This window comes from Crocodylus porosus, unplaced genomic scaffold, assembly GCF_001723895.1.
Source record: "Crocodylus porosus isolate Cpor-Errol unplaced genomic scaffold, CroPor_comp1, whole genome shotgun sequence".
In the NCBI taxonomy this organism is placed as follows: Eukaryota; Metazoa; Chordata; order Crocodylia; family Crocodylidae; genus Crocodylus; species Crocodylus porosus.
In genome coordinates, this window is record NW_017728931.1 from 10,384,038 (window position 1) to 10,408,455 (window position 24,418).

At 41.8% G+C, this 24,418-nt stretch overlaps 1 protein-coding gene and 1 long non-coding RNA gene across 5 annotated transcripts in view; one reads left to right on the forward strand and one right to left on the reverse strand.

Annotated features, from left to right (window-relative positions):
- LOC109316269 overlaps nucleotides 1–24,418 on the forward strand; it is a 24,970-nt gene continuing 552 nt past the window's right edge. Inside the window, exons 1-3 of the long non-coding RNA XR_002102788.1 lie at nucleotides 1–11; nucleotides 6,840–6,851; nucleotides 8,365–8,366. This is a non-coding gene — a long non-coding RNA (uncharacterized LOC109316269). The remainder of the gene's footprint in view (nucleotides 12–6,839; nucleotides 6,852–8,364; nucleotides 8,367–24,418) is intronic.
- The window catches only part of PARP11 (poly(ADP-ribose) polymerase family member 11), a 25,673-nt gene continuing 12,116 nt past the window's right edge, over nucleotides 10,862–24,418 (reverse strand). For 3 of the 4 annotated variants that reach the window (XM_019544194.1, XM_019544198.1, XM_019544197.1), the window contains exons 5-8: nucleotides 18,862–18,934; nucleotides 18,604–18,734; nucleotides 13,938–14,089; nucleotides 10,862–12,723 (exon numbers count right to left, since the gene is read on the reverse strand). In XM_019544194.1, the coding sequence (XP_019399739.1) occupies nucleotides 12,410–12,723; nucleotides 13,938–14,089; nucleotides 18,604–18,734; nucleotides 18,862–18,934 (670 nt within the window). In that variant the 3' untranslated portion in view covers nucleotides 10,862–12,409. The remainder of the gene's footprint in view (nucleotides 12,724–13,937; nucleotides 14,090–18,603; nucleotides 18,735–18,861; nucleotides 18,935–24,418) is intronic. The other variant, XM_019544195.1, reaches the window with a different exon arrangement.

The window sequence follows — 24,418 nt, forward strand, 5'->3', positions numbered from 1 at the left end:
CAGTGGGAGTCGTCTCATCTTGCAACCGTATCCCATTAGATTTATCAGTGTACCATGGCTTAGCTTTTGAACAGAAAATATGTTTGTGAAACCCAGCTACAGAAAGTGATGTCAGCAGTGATTCAAAAGACGACACTGTACCTGCAAAGTCTGTGCTGAACCAGTGCCCCAATAGGATTTAGAACACTATGAATTGCTGGTCATGTAACCACCATCTTGCCAAGACATAGCCATCAAAGATTTTGGGAAACTTCATAAAAAGGGTGCCTTGACCCCTGTGCCAATTCAATTAATTACATGCTGCTTTCTAAATCCTTGATCGTTATGTTAGATACAGTATTTCTTTTGTATTTTGTGGGATGGGATACTATCTCAAAGATAATGAGACATTTTCTTCCCCCATAAAAAAGGTTCAGGTTTTCCAGAGGATACGAGATATTGTCAGGCAGAATTATTTTGCAGTGGTTAGGGCTACTCGTATTGCCCCTTTATATACTCTTTGGAAATTAGATTGGGGGAGGAGAAAGGTATTTACAGTTGGAGCTCAATAATAAATTACGATCCTCTTTGACTAGACTCCGGACCAAACAGATGCACACAGCTGTTCTGACCGGACATAGATTTTCCATTCCAAGGACTAAAAGATGTTGCCCAGGCTGTCTAGGAGTTTTGGAAGATACTATCCACTATGTTTTAGAATGTTCTTTATATAATAACATAAAAAGAACCTATTTATTACCGTTCTTGCAGAAATTGATACCTTTTTCAAACAGAGAAATTAATCTGGCTTTTACAGAAAACAGATTCAAATTTAGAAAACTGTCTTGCAATTTTTGCTTATAAGGCTGAGGTGATTAGAATTAAATATCCTTTATTACTGATATGAGTGATACATTTTAACTTTTGATTTATCTCAATTGTGGATCTACATACAACAATATTATACATTCATGTCTTGATTTACTACTGTATTTCTATTAATAATGTTTTCCTATTGGTGGGCTCTATTTTTAGTATAATTGTAGTTTGGTTACTTTGTTCTAACTTATTTATATTATGGTCATATGTGTGTTATGTTGTTTTCAGAAGCATGGCATTTAGCCAGAATCCTTAATAAATTGAAATTGAAATTAAAATTGACATAGTATTTTTGTCCATGGCCTGTTCATCTATTGTATATTACTGCTGTGAAGAGTTTCACAGATTAGGTGGTCTGTCCCAGAAGCACTACAGGTTATTGATGACTGTGAAGCTTAAACTGAGTTGGGCCTACTCACAAAAGTTAAAATACAAAATAGTGATGACAACTGCATAATTCAAGAGGATGTAAGTTTGTGGCTGGACCTTCTGAAAAGGAATAATGAGGCATCACTTCCAGCTTATCTTATTATACTTATGATGATTTTAAGCAGGATCCTATGCAGCTGGTATGTGACTGAATGAAATGTCTATTCTTGATTTATTATTATAGCAAATATTTCTTTGCAAATAACTCATGCTTATATGCAGGAAGAGACATTCTCCATATGTGGTTTTAATAGGCATCTCCTCCTGATTTACTTTTTTTTTTACTCAGAGGTTCCCTTGATCTTCCAAAGACAACTCCTCAGAAACTTTGTGTTTTTTCTGGTTGTTAATCAATTTCTTGATATATTCCAACTCAGTAGAAACTGATAACCCTCCTGTTACTGAGGAAGGTAATTCAATCAAAATTGACTTTCTGATAACCAGTAACAAACAGGAGGCTTGTGCAAAATTTTGGCAACCACTTTGGTGCCCAAAACACCAAATCCAAATCGAAATGGAAGGCTCTGAGACATCTCCGAAACAAAACGAGGCATCTGAAACATTTTCGAGTTTTGGAACCAGGTTTGCAAGAAAACAGCTGTACACTGCTGCCCTACCACATAACCTGGCTCTGCAGGGAGCAGAGATCTGTGCTGGGGGTCTCCTTGCCACTGATGCCCGCCCCACACTGCCCCGGCAACATGGGGCTGCACAGGGCAGACACCAGCAGCAAGGAGACCCCCGGCATGGATCTCTGCTCCCTGCAGAGCCAGGTTATTTGACAGGGCAGTGCTGGTCCCTGCTGTGTGACCTGGCTTGCAAGGAGTGGAGATCTGGGGCAGCACAGGGCAGGCAGCAGTGACAAGGAGATCCCCAGCACGGATCTTTGCTCCCTGCAGAGCCGAGTCACATGGCAGGGACCAGCAAGCTTGCTTGATGATCTGTACTGCTTCCTTGCCCCATGACAGGGATCAGAGATCTGTGTGGGGGTCTCCTCACCTGCATGGAGGGCAGCAGCCCTTCCCCTCCCCAAGACAAACCACCTACAGACCTGCCCTGCTCCCCACTGGGGCCCTGCAGCCCCGCCTGGCTGGGCAGTAGGACTGTGTGAAGCTTGCAGCCCGTTCAAAACAGATTCGGAGGAGATCTGCTGGAGCTAAATCTCCAAGATTCGGCTGAAATGAAACAGGATGGCAATCCAAAGCACCAAAATGAATCACTGTCCTCCAAAACAACTGAATCCAAAACCAAATCAAAACACAGCTGTTTCGCACAGCCCTATCGAACACTTTAACAGGATTTTTCTGTTAATTATCGCTTGGGTCTTCTCTCACGATCTACACAACTACAAGAATGCCTTGAAGATGCTGAGTTGAAGGATATAAAGAGGAAGCTAACAGGGTGAGCTTCAAGAATGCGAAATCATTCTGACAAGAACTGCTACTGCACCTAGCTGATCTTCTGGTGAACAGATCCATGCCTGGAGAAGCTGACAAGACCAAGACCGCCTCTGCCTGTATTGGTGAGATACTATCGCTTTTACTGGACTTTTCTTTAGGCTCATTTAATACTGAATAGTTGTAGTACATAAAATCTTTCTGTCATTTATCAAACAAGTGTTGTATCGATCCTTTATACACTAGTCCTGAATCCCGTTTCATAACATAAGTCACCAATAGCTGAAGTTTTCTATTTACTTATCTCATAGGGTCTTTAGTTAGGTTTGATTTAATTAGAAAGTGCTGTATAAGATTATATTTTTGCATGGAAAGGAAAGCATCTGGTGAAGGGCTCGCAGGTCAAAGTAAAAATAGGTTAAAAATAGGTTAACCAATATAGTGGATGCCAGGAAGGGTAATGATTAAGGAACAGATCACTCCAGATATACCTGTTTCAATGGTCTCCCTAAAGCATACACTCCTGTCACTTTCAGGGACAGGATGCTGGGCTGGATGGAGCACTGGTCTGACCCAGTATAGCACTTCTTATACTTCTTATTTTCTGACCTTGTTTGGTAGAAACTTGAGCTTCCTCTGGCTCTTTTGGAAAACATTTTGGGATCCATAATGAATCAAGCATGCTGATTTTAGTAATTCTTAAGTACTAACTGAGAAGATTGTTTAATTGTACTAGGTACTGCAAAAAACACACACCAGCAGAGAAACAGCTTAGAAGCTAAATGGTTAATGTCTATTCTGTCAAGACAGCATCATTTACAGGTGAGTAGGACTGACCCTTCAGAAGGCAGAAACACTAGGGAAGTCTCCAAACACTGTACATCTTCATCAATAAACCTGGGGTGACCAGTTAGGACAAGCACGTTAAAATAGGTTTTTTTTATCTTGGCCATATTCTTAACATCAGTTCAGAGCTTAAAACTTGGGGCTGGAGCAAGGAGTAGCAGGCAGTTTACAATAATCCTGATTTTAGGCAGCTCCAAGGGCCAGACTGGAACTCAAATTTAGATATTCCTAAGGACCTATGTAAGTTACAGCAGCCTAACCCTAACAGTATAATACTGCGTGCTTTGACCATGTCCTTACCCTGCCTCTGAAATTCAGGGCTTACAAAGGGTTCTAAGACAAATCGCCCTCAGTTCCTGCCTTGACAGAATTATCTCCTGGGTGGTTCAAGGCCTTTTTGGTCCCCTTCACACTAGCATACAGAGGCCAGCAAAGACTTGACAAATCTTACACAAGACCTCCCAACTCTCAGTGCAGTGTTCTGTTCCCACTAGAGAACACTGAATAGGAGATACGCAATCAAGAATACTAATAGCATAGGAGGTGCATTTGGAACAAGTTAAAAACAGAGATACTACGATTTTTACACCATACTTAATCTTAAATTTTATTTCAATACCTTTCTTTCTTAGGAGTTGTTTCTTCACCTTCTCTTCTCTCTAACCTTCTATGTCAAAGGACATATCTACACATGTGCCCGACTACACAGTTGTCACTGCGAAGTCATTCAATACTTGTTTTAGCATGGATTGTTTCCAATCCTACTGCATGCACAGTAGCAATGAGTTACTGCACACTAACTTATTGCTACTGCACAGTAGCAGCAGCATCACAGGACAAGCCCATTGATGCTACATTGCCATAGTGTCTCATGTAGACGCACACAAACTCAGCTTGAAGCCAATACTTGAAGCCAAGCAACTCTTAATACATAGTAGTTAGTTGGTAATGGGTCGATGCATATACAGCTGTAAGCAGTTTCCTTACCCTGCTCCCTTAGCAAAGCAAGCCAGCTCTGGTTTTAGGTTTCAAAAGTTTTGTTTCTTTCAGCAAAGCTTCATAGCTTTGAAAAATTTATCAATTGCTTAAACATTACCAAGATCATATACAGACCAGGTTTTTTCAGTAATACAGGCACAACTTGAATTAATGTGCTCAGTAGCATCTAGGGGCCAAAACTAGGCTCAGGGCACTGAGTTTCACTGTGCATTTGTACAGCTTCTAAACACAATCCTTGCTCTTGAGAGTTTATAAAACGACACGGACAAACAGCCAAACAGACAGAAAGAAGTGAAGTGATTTCCTCAAGGTGACATGTCATTTCATGGCAAAGCCAGGAGCAGAACCCAATCACCTGAGTATCCATTTTGTTTCCTATCCATGGAACTACACGTCATATTTAAATTCGACTAGTTCAAAATCTATAATCTTTTTAGATGAAAAATGTAACACTGAAGCTATGCCAGCAAGAATTGTTCATCTGGGGATAACATTCTTAAAAAGTTCAAAGGATTTCCTACATCATTTCCATGTAAATAAGGTGTGTTTTAAGTAGCACTATTACTTGGGCTCCCAAGCTCATTGCCCAACTAATGTTTGCTTAAGCATTAGATAAAGATATTAAGAGCATGACATACACTTAAAAATGCATTCCCAACTAGGAGTTTACTATTTCTTTATGCTCTGTGTACTGCCAAATCGGTGAGGAAGCAGATTATAGGTGGACACAGAAGTGACAATTTTTGCCTGATCTAGCTCCTGAAAGTGCTCTACAGCTGTGACCAAATATAAGTGCATGGTTGCAGAGTGCTTTAAAAGGGCTACATGAGGGTTCAGATGAAGGCAGTCCAAAGCGGAGCACCTCCATTAACTTGCATCTTCTCCCAGCACTGTTTTTAGAATGAGAGGCATGGAAGGGAGTGGAGGGAGCTCATTCTGGGGATTGCCTAGCTGGTGCCGAAGGGTAAGGTAGGTGGACTTGAGTCTCCCTGAGGCTGAGGGCTCCGATCCACTCACCCCCCACCCCACACTGCAGCCTAGGCTGGGGAAACCTCAGAACAGATCTCCCTCTCCTGCCTTCTCCCCCTCCCATCCTGAGGCAGCACAGGGAGCCAGGAGAGGGGGGCCCAGGCTAGGAGAAGAGGTTACAGAGATGCAGACTCTCTCCCTGGATTGACTCCCAATTGGAGCTCAACGCCCCCACCCTCCTGACCCACTAGCTACTGTCTATCGGGTTGGGAGGACTAGTCTAACTCATGACACTTTCAGTGAAGCACGATCAGTTAGACTAGGGAACTGCACTTCTGTCTGCACCTTTTATACCTAGAATCAGTTGGATAAAGTTCACAGTAATATTTCCCCTACTATTCATTTCTGAAGAGAAGGGCAAGCCTATGTGTGGGCAAGGAATATTTAAAAAAGTAAACAAGAAAAAATGAGTAAATTAAATAGATTAGGAAGGAGGCGAGTCATTAACCCAATACCATATTGTCTGATTAACACTATTACAAAAAGTCATTTTGAATGCCAGAATAACCTGTGTTAATGTCCATTAACTTTAGTTTACAGGACATATTTTAAAATAGAGGGCTGAACTTTCCCTTTCAGATTGTAAAACTGTCAATGATCTGGGCCTGACCAACAGACAATTGCAGTTTTTACTTACTCATCTATGCAGCAGCATGAACAGTGCAACTCAGCTCTCTTCTTCCTTAGTTTACCCTGTTGCCCTTGTGGGAAACTCCACCAAACTATAAGTTTACAGTACAGCATCACAGCTGGGTCAGCCAGGCACCACCTTCTTCCATATCATTTGCATACTACAATCCTATTAGTCAAAATGTTTTAAGCTCTTCAAGCACACAGCCAAAGGAGGAGCCAAGAAACTGTTACAGTGTTTACTTTTGTTTTCTTCAGATTATGAAAAGTTCAAATATTTTAATTACACAGTTTGGTACAAACACACAATTGGTCTCATTCTCTCTGAAACCATTCAACGTTTCCTGCTTGACTATGCAAGCAGGAAGAACAAGAAGCAGGTTTAGCTGCTCTCGATAAAAGGTTGGACACAGTTTCCATCCTCAGCCACCCTGTACAGATACACATGCAGTTTCTCAACCCTAACCCACAGCAGCTTCCGCTAATGTGGACAAATACATTCTCTTCTCATTCTTCCTCCTTCTAAGAGCAAATCAGACAAGGTTCAATATTTAGAAAATTTTAAATACTAAGCTCAAAAGTGGGAGGAAGTTATCTCCCCCAGCTTACAGAAAGCAAAGTGGTGGAACTTCAGCTAATGACATTCCTAAGCTCACATGCTTAGTAACAGAGATGGACCCAAACCCAAGTCTAAGCTGGGGCCCTCACATGTCTGCACCTATTTCTCCCTTCACTAGACTCCAGAGCCATTACTTCATAGTTCAAAAGTGCCAGTGCAGAGCTCAGGGCCATGGACTCAGACAACCCTGCACTAAATCCAAATTCAAGGTTTTCTTTGCAACCATAAGCTTTCTTTCTTTTTTTTTTTTTAAAGTGTCTAAATTGTAGCTGAATATGAAATTCTTAACTTATAAACCCAAAGTTATTAATGTAATGCCTGCTCAGCTCTGCAACAGCAGCTGGGATGCACCTGCGTTCCATCTACCTTAACACAATAATACTAACATCCAACTACAACCTTTTTATGTTAACATCCATTGCACTGCCGATTAAAAAATGGAAGGAAGAAAGGCCTTTGTACGAAGATCCATATGACTGGCACCTTATTTTGGTGTCAAGTATGTAGAATTCAGAAGACTACATTTTCCCTTCATGTGAATACTGCATCTTCCCCCTTTCTCCCCCACTCCACAAAATGTCAGAGTCCTTCCTGCTTACTTCCATACACATCCATCTTTGTCACTTTGTTTCTGCACACAAAAGCAGATACCATCATGCCTCTTCTTGTAATCTATTATATACAAACACACACACCACAAACCCTCCTCCTTTATACACAGAATCTCAAACTGGTGATGTAGGGACCAAAAAAGCACCAAATTATAACCACTGCCTATCCCTTCACTTCCTGTTTAACTGATAAATGTTCTCTACAAAACCATTAGTTAGCCTCTGCCAAACTTTGCTGTAACATACTTTATTTTTAACTCCTAGATGGTGAGCAGAAGACTCCTGCAAATTACGTATGATACAAGAAGACCTTGCTTGTCACTACACAGTAAGAAAAATTAGGATGCTAACAGATTAATTCTTATGTTGCTGCTTAAAGAATAGAGGCCCCCTCTGATTCCCAGTATTGTATCCACAGAGTGGAAAGGAAGGCAGCTGACCAGGTGAATGCTTGTCCTGACAAAGGTAGGAATAAATATCCTGCAGTTGGTAGGTGATTTCCATTTTAGTGGGCCAGAGTGCACCCAGATGGAAAAAGCAAGCAGTATAAATTACTTAAGTATGACATACAATATTGTAAATTCAGCAAATGAAAGCCCACTTAGTACAGACAATGCTCTATGAACCAGCAAGTGGAAACCCCCTATCAGGTCTATAGTGCCAAACAGGCCATGACTACCAAAAGGAATAACCTTTGGATACCAATAAGTACCATGGTTCTAAGTGCTAAAGATAGCTGAAAGATTGGGAAGAAAGTCTTAGGCAGTACTCACAGGCATTCTGGGGCCTTTACTGGTTACAGAGAGGGACCCATCATAGGCTATTTATTTGTTGGCTGCTCTTCAGCCGTAGAGTTTGAAGCAATCCTAACACGTAGACTCTTGTGCCTTAATTCTGCTGACCCGAAAGAGAAATGGAATATGCCCCTTCTTTCCTTTGCTCAAAGTTGTTCACATCTGGATCAGATTTAAGCAGTGGGAGTCTCAGATGTTGCATGCCTGGATCCTAGTATGGAATAACAACTAACTGAGGAAGATTTGAGGAAGAAAAGGAGCCTTGTGTGGAAAGGCTTTCATACAGCACTCTGGAAAAAACGACATTAGGCATGTCTCTCTGATCTTAGTGTGCTTAGGAAGGGTGGCAGATGAAGCAACAGATGAATGTCTTCCTCCTAAATCAACCCTCCCCCCCAAAACAAAAACAACAACAAAAACATTTAAAGTGCCAAGCGTCGAGTGGAAGAAGAGTTACAACTTAAACTCAGGAGACTTGATTTGTACCTTATCAGCTGGTACTGTACAGGAATGCCATCTCTGAAAAACAGAAATAGGGGATGGTAAAAATCAATGGCTAATAGGCAACCGTTGATCCTCTGGATCATGGTGTACTCATAAAAGGTCTATTCAGGTGTCTGATGAATCTGCTTGCACATAGTCCTGCAATTATCATGCTAAGACCTTCAAATGCATACATCTCAGCAAAAGTATGGAGGAGAGAAAGATGCCCAAGATCTACCCATTCCCACTTTAGACCACTGAGACGAGAATCCAAAGACCAGACTGAATCCAAACATTTAGTCCCTCGATGATTGTAGCTTCTGCCAGAGAGCAACAGATGAAAACTGCTGCTGACTGCCTAATGCCTCAGCAAGGGAGCTTTTGTGAGGTCCCTTAGCCTTTCTCTAAGCAAAGAGTTACCCACAGGGCAGTGGCGACTAGGGTTTTAAGGTGCCTTATACTCACCTCACTCTGGAGGCTATAACACTGTGTTATTCTATAGGAGCTACCCCACCAAAAGTAGGCCCACCGTGTTGCCACCTGGACCTCCAATCTGATGCTGTTCATGATCATATTCAAAATCAACAGCCAAACTGTATCTAATCACTAACAGCAAGAGAATCACAGCTAAACAGGCAAATACTGCCAAGGGTTCTGTCTTGCTGCCACAAGTGCTAATAAAACCTGTGACACATTTAGCTCATTCCATTCTTTGTGTCCTTCAGTAAATGGGCAGTAGGACAGTTAGATCACAGGTATGGCCCTATTGAAACCTGATGTCCAAAGGAATCCAATGCTGGTCACATGTACATCAAGGGTGGAATCCACACAGACAACTATTTGAAGAAGTTCCTCATAATTAATTCTCCAGGAATAAAATTTCACCCATGGGAACTGATTAGGCTACTATACATAAATTGCTTTGATTTGTTAAGAGAGGGACAATAAAACAGCTTTTCTGAGACTGGAATTACACTGACCTTGGCATCAAGTTCACAGCTGAACTGAAAAAAAAAAATACACAAACCCCCCATTGCTTTCAGTAAGAGTCACATTTGAATACTTTCTGGCAGGCTACAGAAATTGCCTTAGCCTTTAAAGAAGGGTTTTCTAGTAGCAGTATGCTTGCTTGTAATCAGCAAGTCTAAAAACAAAGGGCAATTTGTACAAGCAGCTCCTGTAATAAGATAGGACCAAAAGAGACTCTCTCTCCCAGTATAAACAATGTAGCCTTTAGATGGATTGCAACCAATTCAGGTAACAATTGAACACATATCTCAGAGCAGGTACAAGAGGATTGTAGACAAACTAGAAAGACTCCAGAGGATAGCAACAAAAAAGTTTGGAAGTCTAGGAAACATGATTATGAAAAAAGGCTGGAAGAACTGGAATTATTTAGTTGAGAAAGACTTTCGGTCTTCAAAGATTGGAAGAGTGGTTGTAAAGAAGGCAATAGATATTTCTCTGGGGTCAAAGGGGACAGGATTAGAAGTAACGGTTTTAAATTGCAACAAGGGAAATTTAAATTAGATATTATGAAGAACTTTTCCACTATGAAGGTGATTCAGCACTGGAATAGATTACCTAGAGAGGGTATGGAATCCCCATCCTTTGAAATTTTTAAGAGTGGCTGAAAAAACAAAATTAGAGAGGGTCGATCCTTCCTTGAGCAGGGGGTTGACTTAATGATTTCCTGAGGTCCCATCCAGTCCTTTTTCCAGGATTCTAAGATCAATAGAAGCAAGCCAGCATTATAATAGGATGATCATATTATTAACCAAATGTAGGTCAGTCACTTTCTGGTCAGGCTCTGTACAAGGCATGTGGGGCAATTTCATCCAGTTTCAGCACTGGTGCCCCAGATGCAAACCAGCGAGTTAAGCAGAGGCAGTACTACAGTGGTTCTCAACTGAGGTGCTGCTAAATTAAGAAAAAACAATTATAGATGTTTTGGGTCTAGAATTGAGAACCACTGTTCTTGGCAATAGAAATAATTAACTTTCTTTTCTTCTTTTGTTTGTTAGTAAGTTTAGCACTTAATGGATTTGGGAAATTAGTGAAAAAGCAAAATCAATACATGATGTTGTTGCATCCATGATTTTTATTTCAACAACTTTTGTTATAACTGCATAAAGGAAATGCATTGTAGAATATTTCTGTTAAAAAAAAAAAAAAAGAGGACTCTAATATGGGAACTCTGTACAGGCTTTGCTATGAAATTTTTATGAGAAGTGGGGAAAGGGGTCTGTTTTTACAAGTCTTGTGACTTAGCAAAGGTCATAATTGTTTGTGTTTGCCAAGCAGTCAGAGGCCCCAGATCAATGGCTTACTGTGCCAGGCAACTTATACATTTATAGTCTCTGCCCTGAACAGTTTAAAGACAGAAATCTAGGAAATGTTTCCATGAAATTTTAAAGAGCACAAGAGAGTGACACATGGTCCAAGTGCACACTTTGCTAACAAGCAAAGATAACAGGACCAAGGAAGGCGAAGGATATATTTCTGTCACCTAGGATGTACCATCAGGCTGTGCATGTACAACAACCAGCAGCCTCCCATCCCGTAGATATAAGTATGTCTGTCAAAAAGATCTTATGCACAAATCCAAGAAGGCAATTTCAAAAAGGAGGGCCCAATTTGTTTTTTATTCATTTAAAACCTCAAATCAATTGTTGGTAATGTAGTTCCTCCCTTCTTTAGGTATTTGAGTCTCTGTGATCCTTTTCTTTATCCATTTCTGATCCCTCTTCTCCTCCCCTAATCAGGTTCTTCCTGGAAAAATAATCCATACTTTCTGAATCTATGTAAATAGAGAAAAATCTGGTTCACAAATAGCCACCATGCACAAGCATTCTTAAAAGCTTCCATGAAGTGTAAAAAAAAGAAGAAAAAAAAGGAGGGGGTAGATTTTTTTAAAAAAAGAGCTCAACTGGTTTAACTTTGTTTCCCATTGAAGTTAAGAGGATTATTATATTCTACTTCAATGAAGAAGATAAACTGACAGTGAGTGCTGCTTTAGATCTCAGCCAAACTGTAGAAAATAGAAGTAGCAGTAGTGTATTGAAACCATCCACACACACGCATACACCCGCCCAAAATGGAAAACCTGCAATGTTAGTATGAAAACAACTGCATGGATCATAAGTATCCTACTATTAATATTCCAGCATTGGATTCAATGGTTAAATACCCAGCTAAATACTGACCAATGATCACACCCACTGTAAAGGTATATCTTTCTGTCACAATGAAAATTCAACTTACATTCTGAGATCATAGTATTAATGAAAGACTGCCTTAAGCAGTACCAGATAACTAAATTTAAACCTAGCAGCTGTTCAGATGGGTCTAGACCCTTTTTCCTCTGACAGACAAGTTTGGACATTTAAACCCCAATCTAAAAGAGACACAACATGCAAAGCAATGAGTACTACAGTACATCAGAAGAAATACTAAGTCCTCTGTATTTTATAAAATTATAAATCTTTATAAAAGATTAGTTTTACTCATGCACATATGACATCATATATATATATTTTAACATGAATAAATACATACCAATTTTGAAAATATATAATAGTAAGACTAGTTCAAAGCTTTCCAATGCCCTTTTTTACAAAAGGAAGCCAATTTTACAATTCATATATTTCCTTTGTAAAGTCATACTTACCATCCAAAAAATCTAACCTAATGTCCAGTTCAGCTCCCTGCAACTTAACTGAATTCTATTAAATATTCAGGATAGATTTGGTTGGCATCAAAGATAACAAAGATCTTCGGATTCCAAGTGTTATCCACACAGCTGTCATATAAGTTCACAAAACTCCCATCTTTTGAGGGAGGCCTTACGTATTTTGGTTCGCCATTGATATAGTCACCAGTTAATACACGGGCAAGAAACATGACTTTATATGTTCTTAACAGATGGCGCTGAAAGTTCACACCATGAATCTGAAAAGTGTCTCCATGTTTCATATCTTCTTTGCAGAACCGACTAGAGTATGAAGCATCTTTTGCAAAATATGTCCCTTAAAGAAAAAAAAAAGAATGAAAGAAATTGATGATCATATTGTCATCAGTTATACAATTCTAGGTTTTCCAATTCTGATCCTACTTACTTTGAAAGTCAAAAAGGTAACAGTTAAGAATCAAACCCTGGTCTTCTATGCTTGTAAGTCAATCCAACTAACTTAAAAAAATTACCACATTTACTTGAATTTAAGACATCCATGAATTTAAGATGACCCCCACATTAAGATTAGATTCTATACATGAAAAAATTATAAGTTTGTTGTAATTTTCCATGTACAGAATCTAATTATTTGAGGGCTGTCTTTAATTCATCCCTCAATACTGTAGGGGGGCAGACAGTGGGGATACAGGTGGTGTGGGAATGTCAAACAAACAGTCTGACCCCTGCTTGTGCCTGCTCCCCTGCCATCTCTGCCCCCACAGCCTCAGGCCCCTTCTTCCACCTCTGCTTCTCCCCCCTACCCAGCCTCTGCTCCCTCCACCCTCCCCTTATCTTTGCTACGTGCAAACAGGCTCCATCCCTGTTCTAGCTTGAGACACAGAGCATGGCAACAGCCCAGCCCCTACAGCAGCCATGTGTACTTTGTGCTGCTGCTATGGGCCAGGTACAGTGCCCCAGGCTGCAGCATGGACAAAGCCTCCAAGCATGGAACAAAGGTAGGGTAGGACAAGGGGAAAAGGGCAGGAAAAGGCTGCAGAGGTAAGATGGAGGGGGATAGGAACAGTTGTGGGGAGGGCATGCAGCAGCTGTGGGTATGGCCCTGACTCTCTATAGAGGCTGCAGCCTGAGCTGCAGTGGTTCCCCCTCCCTCACTTGTACATGATTCTAGGATGAAGGTTTCCCTCTCATGTTAAATGGGGCGGAAAGGACTCGTCTCAGAATCAAGTAAATGCCAACTATTAGTAGAACACACCAAGATTTTTCAAGGCATGAACATCGTAAGAAAAACTGCCTCACAAACTACCTCACACTACACCCCAATTCAGTTATGGAAACTATAAGAACTGCATACAAAGAGCCTCCAAGCATTGTGTTAAGTTTAGTTAAAAACAGTTAAAAGTATGGAACGAAACTGACCAGGTCTCCATACATATGCAACAAATACCCCATGCAAACCAAAGCACGGGAAACACTGCACTACAATGTGATAAAGAAGACTGACAAATGTACTATTCAAATTACATGGTTGGTAAAAATGTCATATTTTACCCTTTCCATATACGGAAGCATGCATGCCATTTATTCTCCAATCAAAGTTATGAATGCATATTGCTTCTACAAATTCATTGCTAGTGCCATGAAATAACATGTGCTCATTAATGGTAGGAACATGTCTTTTCTTCTTTAGCTGAGCTTTCTTCCTGAAAAACAAGCACAAGAAAAACTTTCGTAATCAAAATGAAGCTAACTGTATTTCCAAGATGGAAAAGCTACTCCAACAGTTGAAGAATTTAAGAGCTAAAATTCAAAGTTACAAAGTTACCCAATCAGAAAATGACTGAGACTAGAAACAGAGTTGCACATAAATGGGTTTAAGTGACCAGAAACTGGTTTAAACCTGTAACAGAAAAGAAGTTCAGTGCACTTAAGCCACTTTCAAAATGGCCGAAACTAGTTTAAAATACACCTGATTGGATGTAGTATCAGACTTAACTGATTTAAGTTAAACCGGCTTATGGAGCTTCTGTACTAGATCCAGGAGTTAAATATTGAAGCAGGTGTTGAATATTCAACATCAGAATTTTTACGCAGATTAGACAAAAATATGCCAAGAGGTATAGGTGATCCTGTCTTGGGTAAGAAGGATGGATTAAATGAATTTGAGAGGTCCCCTCCATCCCAACTTTCTGTGGTTCTAAATGTTGATACTATTCTTCCATCAGTTCAGACCTCTGCCATTTAAGATTATTTTAACACAACATATAAAACATTTATTTTGGAAGTACTTAATATCGGATTATTACAAGTAAAACCCAAGATTATTAAAACAGAAAAAAATACCTCTTTTTCTTCTAACGGTCTTTTCTCCATTTGACAGCCTTTTTGGTACAGTAAGTCATTACTCATAACCAGTAGGCCAGGAGGCATGAGCCCCAGACATTTATGGGTGCCAGAATGGTTTTGAGGGGTTTTGAGGCTTCAGCTGCCATAGGCTTTGGCTGCGCAGAACAGAGGAGCCAAGGAGTTAAGCCTACTGCCTGCCCCTGACCTCTTCTCTCCTCTCCAGAAGACACCATGAAATTAAGGGGTTTATATCATCAGTCAGCATGGGATTTGGTGACAGTTGTGGGGACATGGGAGCAGGACAGGCAAGAAGCTGAATTCCTTGCGTAGGGGGACACCTTTCCCTGCTCTAAGCAGCCAGAGTTTTTAGATGCTGGGAGCCTTGAGGGCCCCCCACTCCCTGGGTCCCACAAACAAGTTGGAGCCTACAGCTGCCCAGGATGCAAACCCTACCTATATCTCTGTGGTAACTTTCTGCAAATGGTCTTTCACAATGAAAGGAAAAAAAACAAAAAAGAAAACACAGGATCGAATAATGTGTTCCACTGACAAAAAAGGCAAAAATTAAAAATAGTATGTTCATCCCAACAACATTTTTTAACCAACAGTCTTCAAAACTTAACTGCCTATTTAAAAAAAAATATAATGGATACCAAATAAAACAGTTTTAGTTCAGTATCTGAGATTTGTCTTAAAACCAGTAGACCACAAGACCCACAGTGCCACTAAACAACACAAACATCCAAAAATGATTTAGGTACAAAATGTATGTGGTATTTACAGCAAAGGTCACTTAGTATATACCACAGGCCTAACTGTGCCATCAGAGCCACACTTATAGGTTTCACAAGATTTGAGAAAGGTGGTCATGAGAACACCTCTGATAAGGAGTGAGTGCATATATTTCCTTCCCCAATTCTCTCAGTCACACAATCATAGAAAATCAGGGTTAGAAGGGACCTCAGGAAGTCATCTAGTCCAATGCCCTGCTCAAAGGAGGACCACCCCCAATTGGATCATCCCAGCCAAGGGTTTGTCTAGCCAGGTCTTAAAAATCTCTAAGGATGGAGATTCCACAACCTCTCAGCACCTGTTTCAGTGCTTTACTAGTGAGAAAGTGTTTCCTAATATCTAACCTAAACTTCCCTTGCTGCAACTTGAGACCATTACTCCTTGTTCTGTCATCTGTCACCACTGAGAACAGTCTAGCTCCATCCTCTATTGAGTCATCCTTCAAGTAATGGAAAGCTGCTATTAAATCCCCCTTGGTCTTCTCTTCTCCAGACTAAATAAACCCAGTTCTCTTAGCCTCTTCTGATAAGTCATGTGCCCCAGCCCCCTCACCATTTTCTATAATCTATCAGCATAATCCAGTCTTTTCTAGTTGAGTTTCAAACAGCTAGAAAAAAAAACTTTCATCCAAGACTCATTCCCACTAGGCATCAAGCAAGGCAGTTAACCTTTCCAACTAAATCTGTTGAAACAGATACAAAACTGAGATTTAACCACTACACTGATGTTGAACCCTTCTTCCCACCCATAATTTATCTGTCAGTATAATGACAAGAACAGAATCTGGCAGCAACTGACCTAGGAAATAAGACTTTATTTCTTTTTCCACAAAACTGAGTCAATGCAGACAACTCTGATGTCAGCTCAATATGGTATCTGGAGTGGGAAAACAGTATGCATCTACTAGAGTCCACAACAATAAATAATCTGCCCTGTACAGAGTTGACCACTATCTATTATTGAACTGAGCCTATGGTCATTACTTTTTTTTACTAAAAATACACAACAACTATAATATTCAGTCACTAACACATGAGCTTTTATGACAGAAAAACTAACATTATGGTGGCCAAAATGCATAATGAACAAATTGTGTCAAAAAGCACATGCTGTTTGTATTCAGCTACTTATCCCCTCAAAGAAACAATATGCTTTTTTTGGAAAGAAGTCAAAGAAAAAAAGGATGTCATTTTTGTTCTCAAATGGTATAGTATGTGCAGCAGTGCCAAGGAGGTGGTTTTCAGGGCGCCGGCTGGGGCGGGGGGTGGGGGGACGACAGGGTTTTTTTAGTTTAATATTCTCTTTCAAGATCATATACTTAATGAGCTTCTAATGACTCTAAAGATATCAGTGTCCTGAATCCTACTTTTTCCCCATCATCAATCACAGATTAATACATTTTTTAAAACAGAAATTAAGTTTTTACCCGGCAGAGCAGGCTTGTATTACAGCAGTGCTTTCTGTTTGCTCTGCTCCTCTGGAATGTGAGCTTTCAAAGCTCACAACTCAAACACTGGAAAGTCTGGCCATGCTAAGGTTTACCACATATCACCAGTTTGTTATCCCATACAGGGTATAGGGGCAACCATCTCTCTTTGCAATAGAGATGTCACAAGGAGCCTGGAATCCTTCTTTGTATCACAGGCTTCTGGGCAACGATCACTTTATTGCTGATGAAATCCACCTGCTCCCAATGACTGGGTAAGAGACACAGGATGGCTTATTTCACCCCAGACATACTCTGATGGACAGGCTGAAAACAGCTGACCTTTGAAGATCGCTGCCAGTATCCTACACCCACCTCTGTACTGAAATAACCATACTTTATATAATTATATTAGATTTCTACTCCTGAATTCATGCTTCCAAGGATATAAGAGTGGGAACTTGACAACTTTAGAACACAATCTACCACACTGAAGTAATAAAACAGTAGACCCTGCTGCACATCAATTCCTTCTCTGAGCAAAAAGTTAGAGAAATATAAAACACATATCTGCACCAAGAACTCAGTAGTGAACAGTTACGCTATAATTTGCCAACAGTTATTATTCACAAGACACTAGAAGTTACCTTATTTATTTATGCAATGTACTCACCTCTACCAAAAATTAGGAATAAAAAAAATTAGGGGAAGGAAGTGTCTTTTTTTTTTTCCCATTCTGCCTCCCCAAAACACAGTGCATGGCGTATTTAAAGGTACACAGTATGCAAATAAATATGGTAAGTAGCCTATAACAATGGGGAAACCTTGTTTATAGAATTCTTGAAGCAGCAAAATGGCTATCTTTTTATTATACATGTATATTTATACATTTAAATATACTCTATACAAATAGGTATAACAATAGAAAGTTAAGACAGAAGAGTGACCCATTCAAAAGACTGGAAAATGAGAAAATTAAGACTCAACATGCAGCCATAACTCATCATCTTTTATTTGAAAAGTAACTTGTGATAAATATTTACAACAAACGCTGTACAATTTATTTTTTATCTTAATATTATTCCTCACATTGATCTAATTCTCAGAATAATCCAATATATCTTTATGCTGCCCCTTATATATATCTTTTTTAGAGTATGCATCTGCAGCTCTAGGGGCAACACAGTAATAATTATTTATGGTTCACAAGAGCTAAGGCTAACCAGGGAAAAGAGGAGGGAACAAAATTCAGGAACTTTTAATTCTTTTAGCACTGTTCAGTACATAACGGGAGAAAAAAGCAGGGTTCCTCCCCAACCAGAAGAAGCTTTAGTAATACATTGAGCCTCAATTTATGGTGTAGAACTGTATCCAATATACATCATCATACACTAGCTTTCATAATAAGAAGCTAATGGTAAGCATCATTAAGTTCTATACCCAGAAAATATTTGGATCTGTGACAGGACTACTGCCATATACAATGCAAGCAAATAACAATTAGACAAATGAAGAAAGAATTGATGGAGAAAGGATGCTGACACTAAACAAATATTTAAAATAGATGCACTTGAATACTACTGCTACATTCCTTTAAAATTTGTTCAATTAACTAACTTTACTCAACATTTATTATTTTAGAGATAATCTCACCTGCAATAAAACTCCCACAAGTCTAGGTTTTGAATTCTCTGAATTCTTTTAATTCGGTTGCTATCCATTGTTTTCGCAAAGAAACCAGAAACCTCATTATACTCATTTGTCTGTTTTTGCAAAGGAATAAGCTGTGTGTGGGAAGGGGGAGGGAGAGAGAGAGAATAAAAAGGTTAGTATTTTCATTGAGGTCCGTATTCCTTCATCCTGCATGGATGTATACATTTTACATTTTTCAAATCATATCTTATCTCTTACCTGATATGGTTCATCTGCATTTACATTTTCCCAGTGTGGAGGCATGGGAATAGCCTCATTTTCACAGATGTAACTTCAAACACAAAAGAAGAAGTAAAAATAAATGACTCAAGAGCAGAAGCTTTTTCTTCCTCCTACAGAATTCCTACTTTGTAAAATATTTTGTACAGAATGGATAATTTAATAGGTAATTCGGTCTTGAAGTGGATTCAAATTCAAAAGATGTTTATTGTCAACTACCAGGGACAAAAGCAAGAGATCTGCTAAAACCATCACCTATAGTTAACACCTGGGTGAATCACTACAAAAATGTTTCAGTGCCATGATGTGTTTTTTTTAGAACTAAAACAGTTTTATTGTGGAACTCACCCAAATTCTGATACAATATTGGAGGGCAGTAATAATAAGTAAGTTTTACCATGATCCAGCTACACCAAATGCTAAAAGTTAGGCTTCTAAATCAATATCTATGGATGCCTATATGCTCTGCATTTTTTTTTTTTACAGAAAACTGGGAGCTGCTTAGGGTCAAACCCTCTGACAGTTAAGCCATTGTTTAAATACCAAACTATGTAAGTAGAGCTTAAAATAATTGATTTAATACACAATTTGTTTTAAAGCACTAAAATGGTACAACAATATAGAAAAAGAAGAGGACCAACAGGACACATGGAGTGCTAAATATAGACACGTGGAGGAAAAAAAAGCATTTATATTTTCTGTAGCATACTGTTCAATTCTCTCAGCTGTTCTGCTACTAGCACTCTCTGCTTCAGAACGGAAGCCAGAGAAGCAGTTGCAAAATGGAAATGCCCACTATTGTATTTACCTGAATCCAAGATGACCCTGAATTTAAGACAACTCTTCAATTTGTTATAATTTTCCATGCATAGAATCTAATTATTGGAGGATCATCTTAAATTTCTCCTGACCACTACAGCAGGGAAAGCAGTGGTAGGGGGACAGGCAGTGAAGATCAGGCAGTGGGGGGCAGGCAGATTGCTCCCTGCCAGTTGTGTCCCCCCCCGGCCACTTGTTCCCCTTGTGCCTGCCCCCCTAGCAGCCTTAGGCCCTTGCCTCCATCTCCCATCTACCCCCACGCTGCTTCTACACTCCCTCTCCCCCCTGCCCCCCCACTGCTATCGGGATGGGCTTGGGCTATGTTCCATTTCCTGGGTTGCAGCAGGAACAAAACCTATGGCACTAGAGCAAGGGTAAGCTGGGAAGAAGAGGAATAAGGGGAAGGTTGGGCCTGACGCTGCAGAGGTGGCAGAAGCAATTCAGGGGAGGAGTGGGGAAAGGCCAAAAGTGGCTATGGGGAGAGGCGGGGGGAAGGGCCAGCAGTAGTTTTAGCTGTGGTCCCCACCCAGAGCTGAACCCAGAGTCAGAGCCAGAGCTACAGCAGCTGCCTGTCCCCGCTACCTCATATTTCATTCCGAGGTAAGTGGCTCACTACCCCCCAAATACACACACACAAGGTTACATGGGAGAAAAGCCTTGTCCTGGAATCAAGTAAATATGGTATTTCACACAGATGTTCAGGGGCTGAATAACATATTACGTTAACAATATAGGAATTTTGAACATTTGAATTTATGCTTATTATTACAATGGCCAATTCTGGACAATTGCTACCATAGGTTGGCTGCTCTCGTGCAGCAAGCTTTAAACTAGCTTTGCCTGGGGTTGGGGCCACAGGAAGACTTAAGGACACTTCCCAACCAAGACAGGTGACATATGCAAGGAGTACCTACGTAAGCAACAGAGGTCCAAAGAGTCTTGAAAATCGGGGGGTGGCACACGCAACGATTCAAGGCCTTAAATACGTCTATACCAATGCTCGTAGTATGGGGAATAAGCAGGAGGAACTTGCCCTCTGAATAGCCTGTTCAAACCCGGACATAGTAGGGCTTACAGAAACATTGTGGGATTCATTCCATGACTGGGCAGTTAACATTAGGGACTATAGGCTTTAGAGGCGAGACAGAACAGGAAGGAAAGGCAGGGGTGTAGCACTCTACGTCAAAGAGCTATACACATACTCTACCAGTAGGATGGGGTCAGAGAAGGGGCAGGTTGAAGTGCTCTGGGTCAAGATACAGGGGGGTCATGGGGAAAGGGACTTAATGGTGGGGGTCTACTACAGACCTCCCAACCAAGGGGAAGAGCTGGACCGTGAATTCTCGGGTCAGCTTGCGGAGGCACTTAAGGCAAGGGATGTAGTTGTCACACGTGATCTAGATTACCCAGATATCTGCTGCGAGGAGCAGTCAGCCAGGTCGGACCGCTCACGCAGGTTCCTGGCTGAAATACAGGACCTCCATTTAACCCAGGAGGTGCACAGTCCTACCAGGGAGAATATCCTGCTAGACCTGGTCCTGGCCACAGGCATTGACCTGGCAAGAGGGCTCCACGTCCTCGACCGCCTGGGCAATAGTGATCATTGCTTGCTGGAATTCACCATCCAGCGCAAGGTGTCAAAGCTCTGCAGCAAGACAGTAGCCCTAGATTTTAAGAGGGCTAACTTCAACGAGTTGAGATTAGCTGGAGAGATGCTGGGGTCCTCGAGGGTAGGGGAACTCAGTGCCCAAGATGAGTGGTCGTTCCTGAAGGAGATGATACTCAGAGCCCAAGGGATGACAATCCCAACGAGAAGCAAAGGGGACAAGAGTGCCCAAAAGTCCCCCTGGCTGACCAAAGGCATTCGTAATGCCCGATTGCCAAAAAGGAGGCGTACACCCAGTGGAAGGGAGGGCTATAACCAAAGAGGAGTATACCTCCACTGCGGGGGTCTGTAGGGGAGCTTTTAGAAAAACTAAGGCAGATATGGAACTAGGGCCAGTGTCAAGGATCAAAGATAATAAAAAGTCCTTTTTTAAATATATAGGGAGAATGAAGAAGGCACCGGGTAATGTTGGGCCCCTGCAGGATATGCTTGGCAATCTGGTGGTTGCACCAGAGGAGAAAGCATAGTTTCATAGTTAGTAGGGTCGGAAGGGACCTCAGCAGATCATCAAGTCAGAACCCCTGCTGTGGCAGGAAAGAGTACTGGGGTCAAACAACCCGAGCAAGGTGACTGTCAAGCCTTGTCTTAAAGACCCCCAGGGAAGGAGCCAGCACAATTTTGCTTGGAAGTTGGTTGCAGATCCTAGCCACCCTGACAGTGAAGTAGCGCCTCCTGATGTCTAATCTGAATTTACTTTCTGCCAGCTTGTGACCATTATTTCTAGTCACTCCTGGTAGTGCTCAGGGGAACAGAGACTCCCCCAATGCCTGCTGGTCCCCTCCGACTAGTTTGTAACAGGCCACTAGATCCCACCTCTGCCTTCTCTTGTGGAGGCTGAACAGGTTCAGGTACCGTAGCCTCTCCTCATACGGCCTGCCCTGCTGCCCCCTGATCATCCGAGTGGCCCTCCTCTGGACCCTCTCCATGTTGCCTGCATCGTTCCTGAAGTGCGGCGCCCAGAACTGGACGCAGTACTCCAGCTGCGGCCTGACCAGTGCTGCATAGAGGGGAAGGATCACCTCTTTGGACCTGCTCGAGATGCATCTGTGGATGCATGACAAGGTGCGGTTGGCCTTCCTAACTGCCCCCCATACTGCCGGCCCATGTTCATCTTGGCATCAATGATGACTCCAAGATCCTTTTCTGCCTCTGCACTAACAAGAAGGGAGTTCCCCAGCCTGTAGGTATGGTGCTGGTTCTTCCTCCTCAGGTGCAGCACCTTGCACTTGTCAGCATTGAATCCTATCCTATTCTCATCCACCCACCCCTGTAACCTGTCTAGGTCCGATTGTAGCCTATTCCTTCCTTCTAACATGCCCACATCCCCCCACATCTTAGTGTCATCAGCAAATTTGAATGGGGTGCTTTTTACCCCCTCGTCCAAGTCAGTGATGAAGATGTTGAACAGTGCGGGCCCGAGGACCGAGCCCTGGGGGACCCCACTGCCCAGATCCCTCCAGGTCGAAGCAGACCTCTTTAACAAATTCTTTGCCTCCATTTTTTTGTGCAGAGACCAGGACTCCCCTACTGAGATTCAAGACGGACTTGGGAGAAACGCCACCAGGCCTAAAGTCAGGGAGGACTGGGTTAGAGAGCTTCTGGAGGGGCTGGATGTGTTCAAATCAGCAAGTCCAGATGCTCTCCACCCCAGGGTGTTGAGGGAATTGGCAGGGGTTACTGTGGGGCCCCTGGCATGGCTTTATGAGTGCTTGTGGTGCTCTGGCTGGCCAAATGACCAGAAGAAAGCCAACATGATCCCCATCTTTAAAAAAGGGAAGAGGGAGGATATGGGCAACTATAGGCCCGTTAGTCTAACTTCAATCCTGGGAAAACTCTTTGAGAAGATTATCAAGAAGCACATCTGTGATGGGCCAACAGCATGGTTTCATTAGGGGCAGGTCCTGTCAGAGCAACCTGATTGCCTTCTACGATCAGGTCACAAAAGCGCTGGATGCAGGGCCTTTGCCAGCACAGTCTCCGACCCCATTCTCATTAAAAAAACTAGGTGACTGCAGTATTGATGCCTACACAGTCAGATGGATTGCAAATTGGCTGAAGGGTCGTACACAGAGGGTAGTGATGGATGGGTCATTTTCGACCTGGAGGGAAGTAGACAGTGGAGTCCCCCAGGGCTCGGTCCTTGGGCCCACACTGTTCAATTTCTTTATTAGTGACTTGGACGACGGGGTCAAAAGCAGCCTGTTCAAATTTGCTGATGACACCAAGATTTGGGGTGAGGTGGGCATGCTAGTAGGGAAGGACAGATACCAGCAGGACCTGGACAGGCTAACCATACCTTGTCGTGCATCCACAGATGCATCTCAAGCAGGGCCAAGGAGATGATCCTCCCCCTCTATGCGGCACTGGTCAGGCCGCAGCTGAAGTACTGTGTCCAGTTTTGAGCCCCGCACTTCAGGAGGGATGTGGACAGCATTGAGAGGGTCCAAAGGAGGGCCACCCACATGATCCAGGGACAGCAGGGCAGACCCTACAAAGAGAGCCTATAGGACCTTAACCTATTCAGCCTTCACAAGAGAAGGCTGTGGGGGAGCAGATGGCTGTCTATAAACTGACTAGGGGGGATCAGCAGGGTTTGGGAGAGACCTTGTTCCCCCGAGTGCCCCCCGGGGTAACAAGGAATAATGGCCACAAGCTGTTAGAGAGTAGGTTTAGACTAGACACCTGAAGGCACTACTTCACAGTCAGGGCATCCAGGATCTGAAACCAACTTCCAAGGGAAGTGGTGATGGCTCCTAAAGAGGAGGCTTGATGTCTACCTGACTGGGGTCATTTGAGCCCGGTTCTCTCTCCTGCCCAGGGCAGGGGGGCAGACTAGAAGATCTACAAGGTCCCTTCCGACCCTACTTCTATGAATCTATGACAGCAAAATTAACTGAAATTGAGAATTAAATTAAAATTCTAAAAGACTATATTCAAACTAGACGATAGTTGTGGCAATGTCACTGCAAAGGTCAGCTTACTTTGCTTACAAAACAAAAATTCATAACTTGACTAATGCCTGTTTCAAATGTGAAGACACCAATTTGTAAA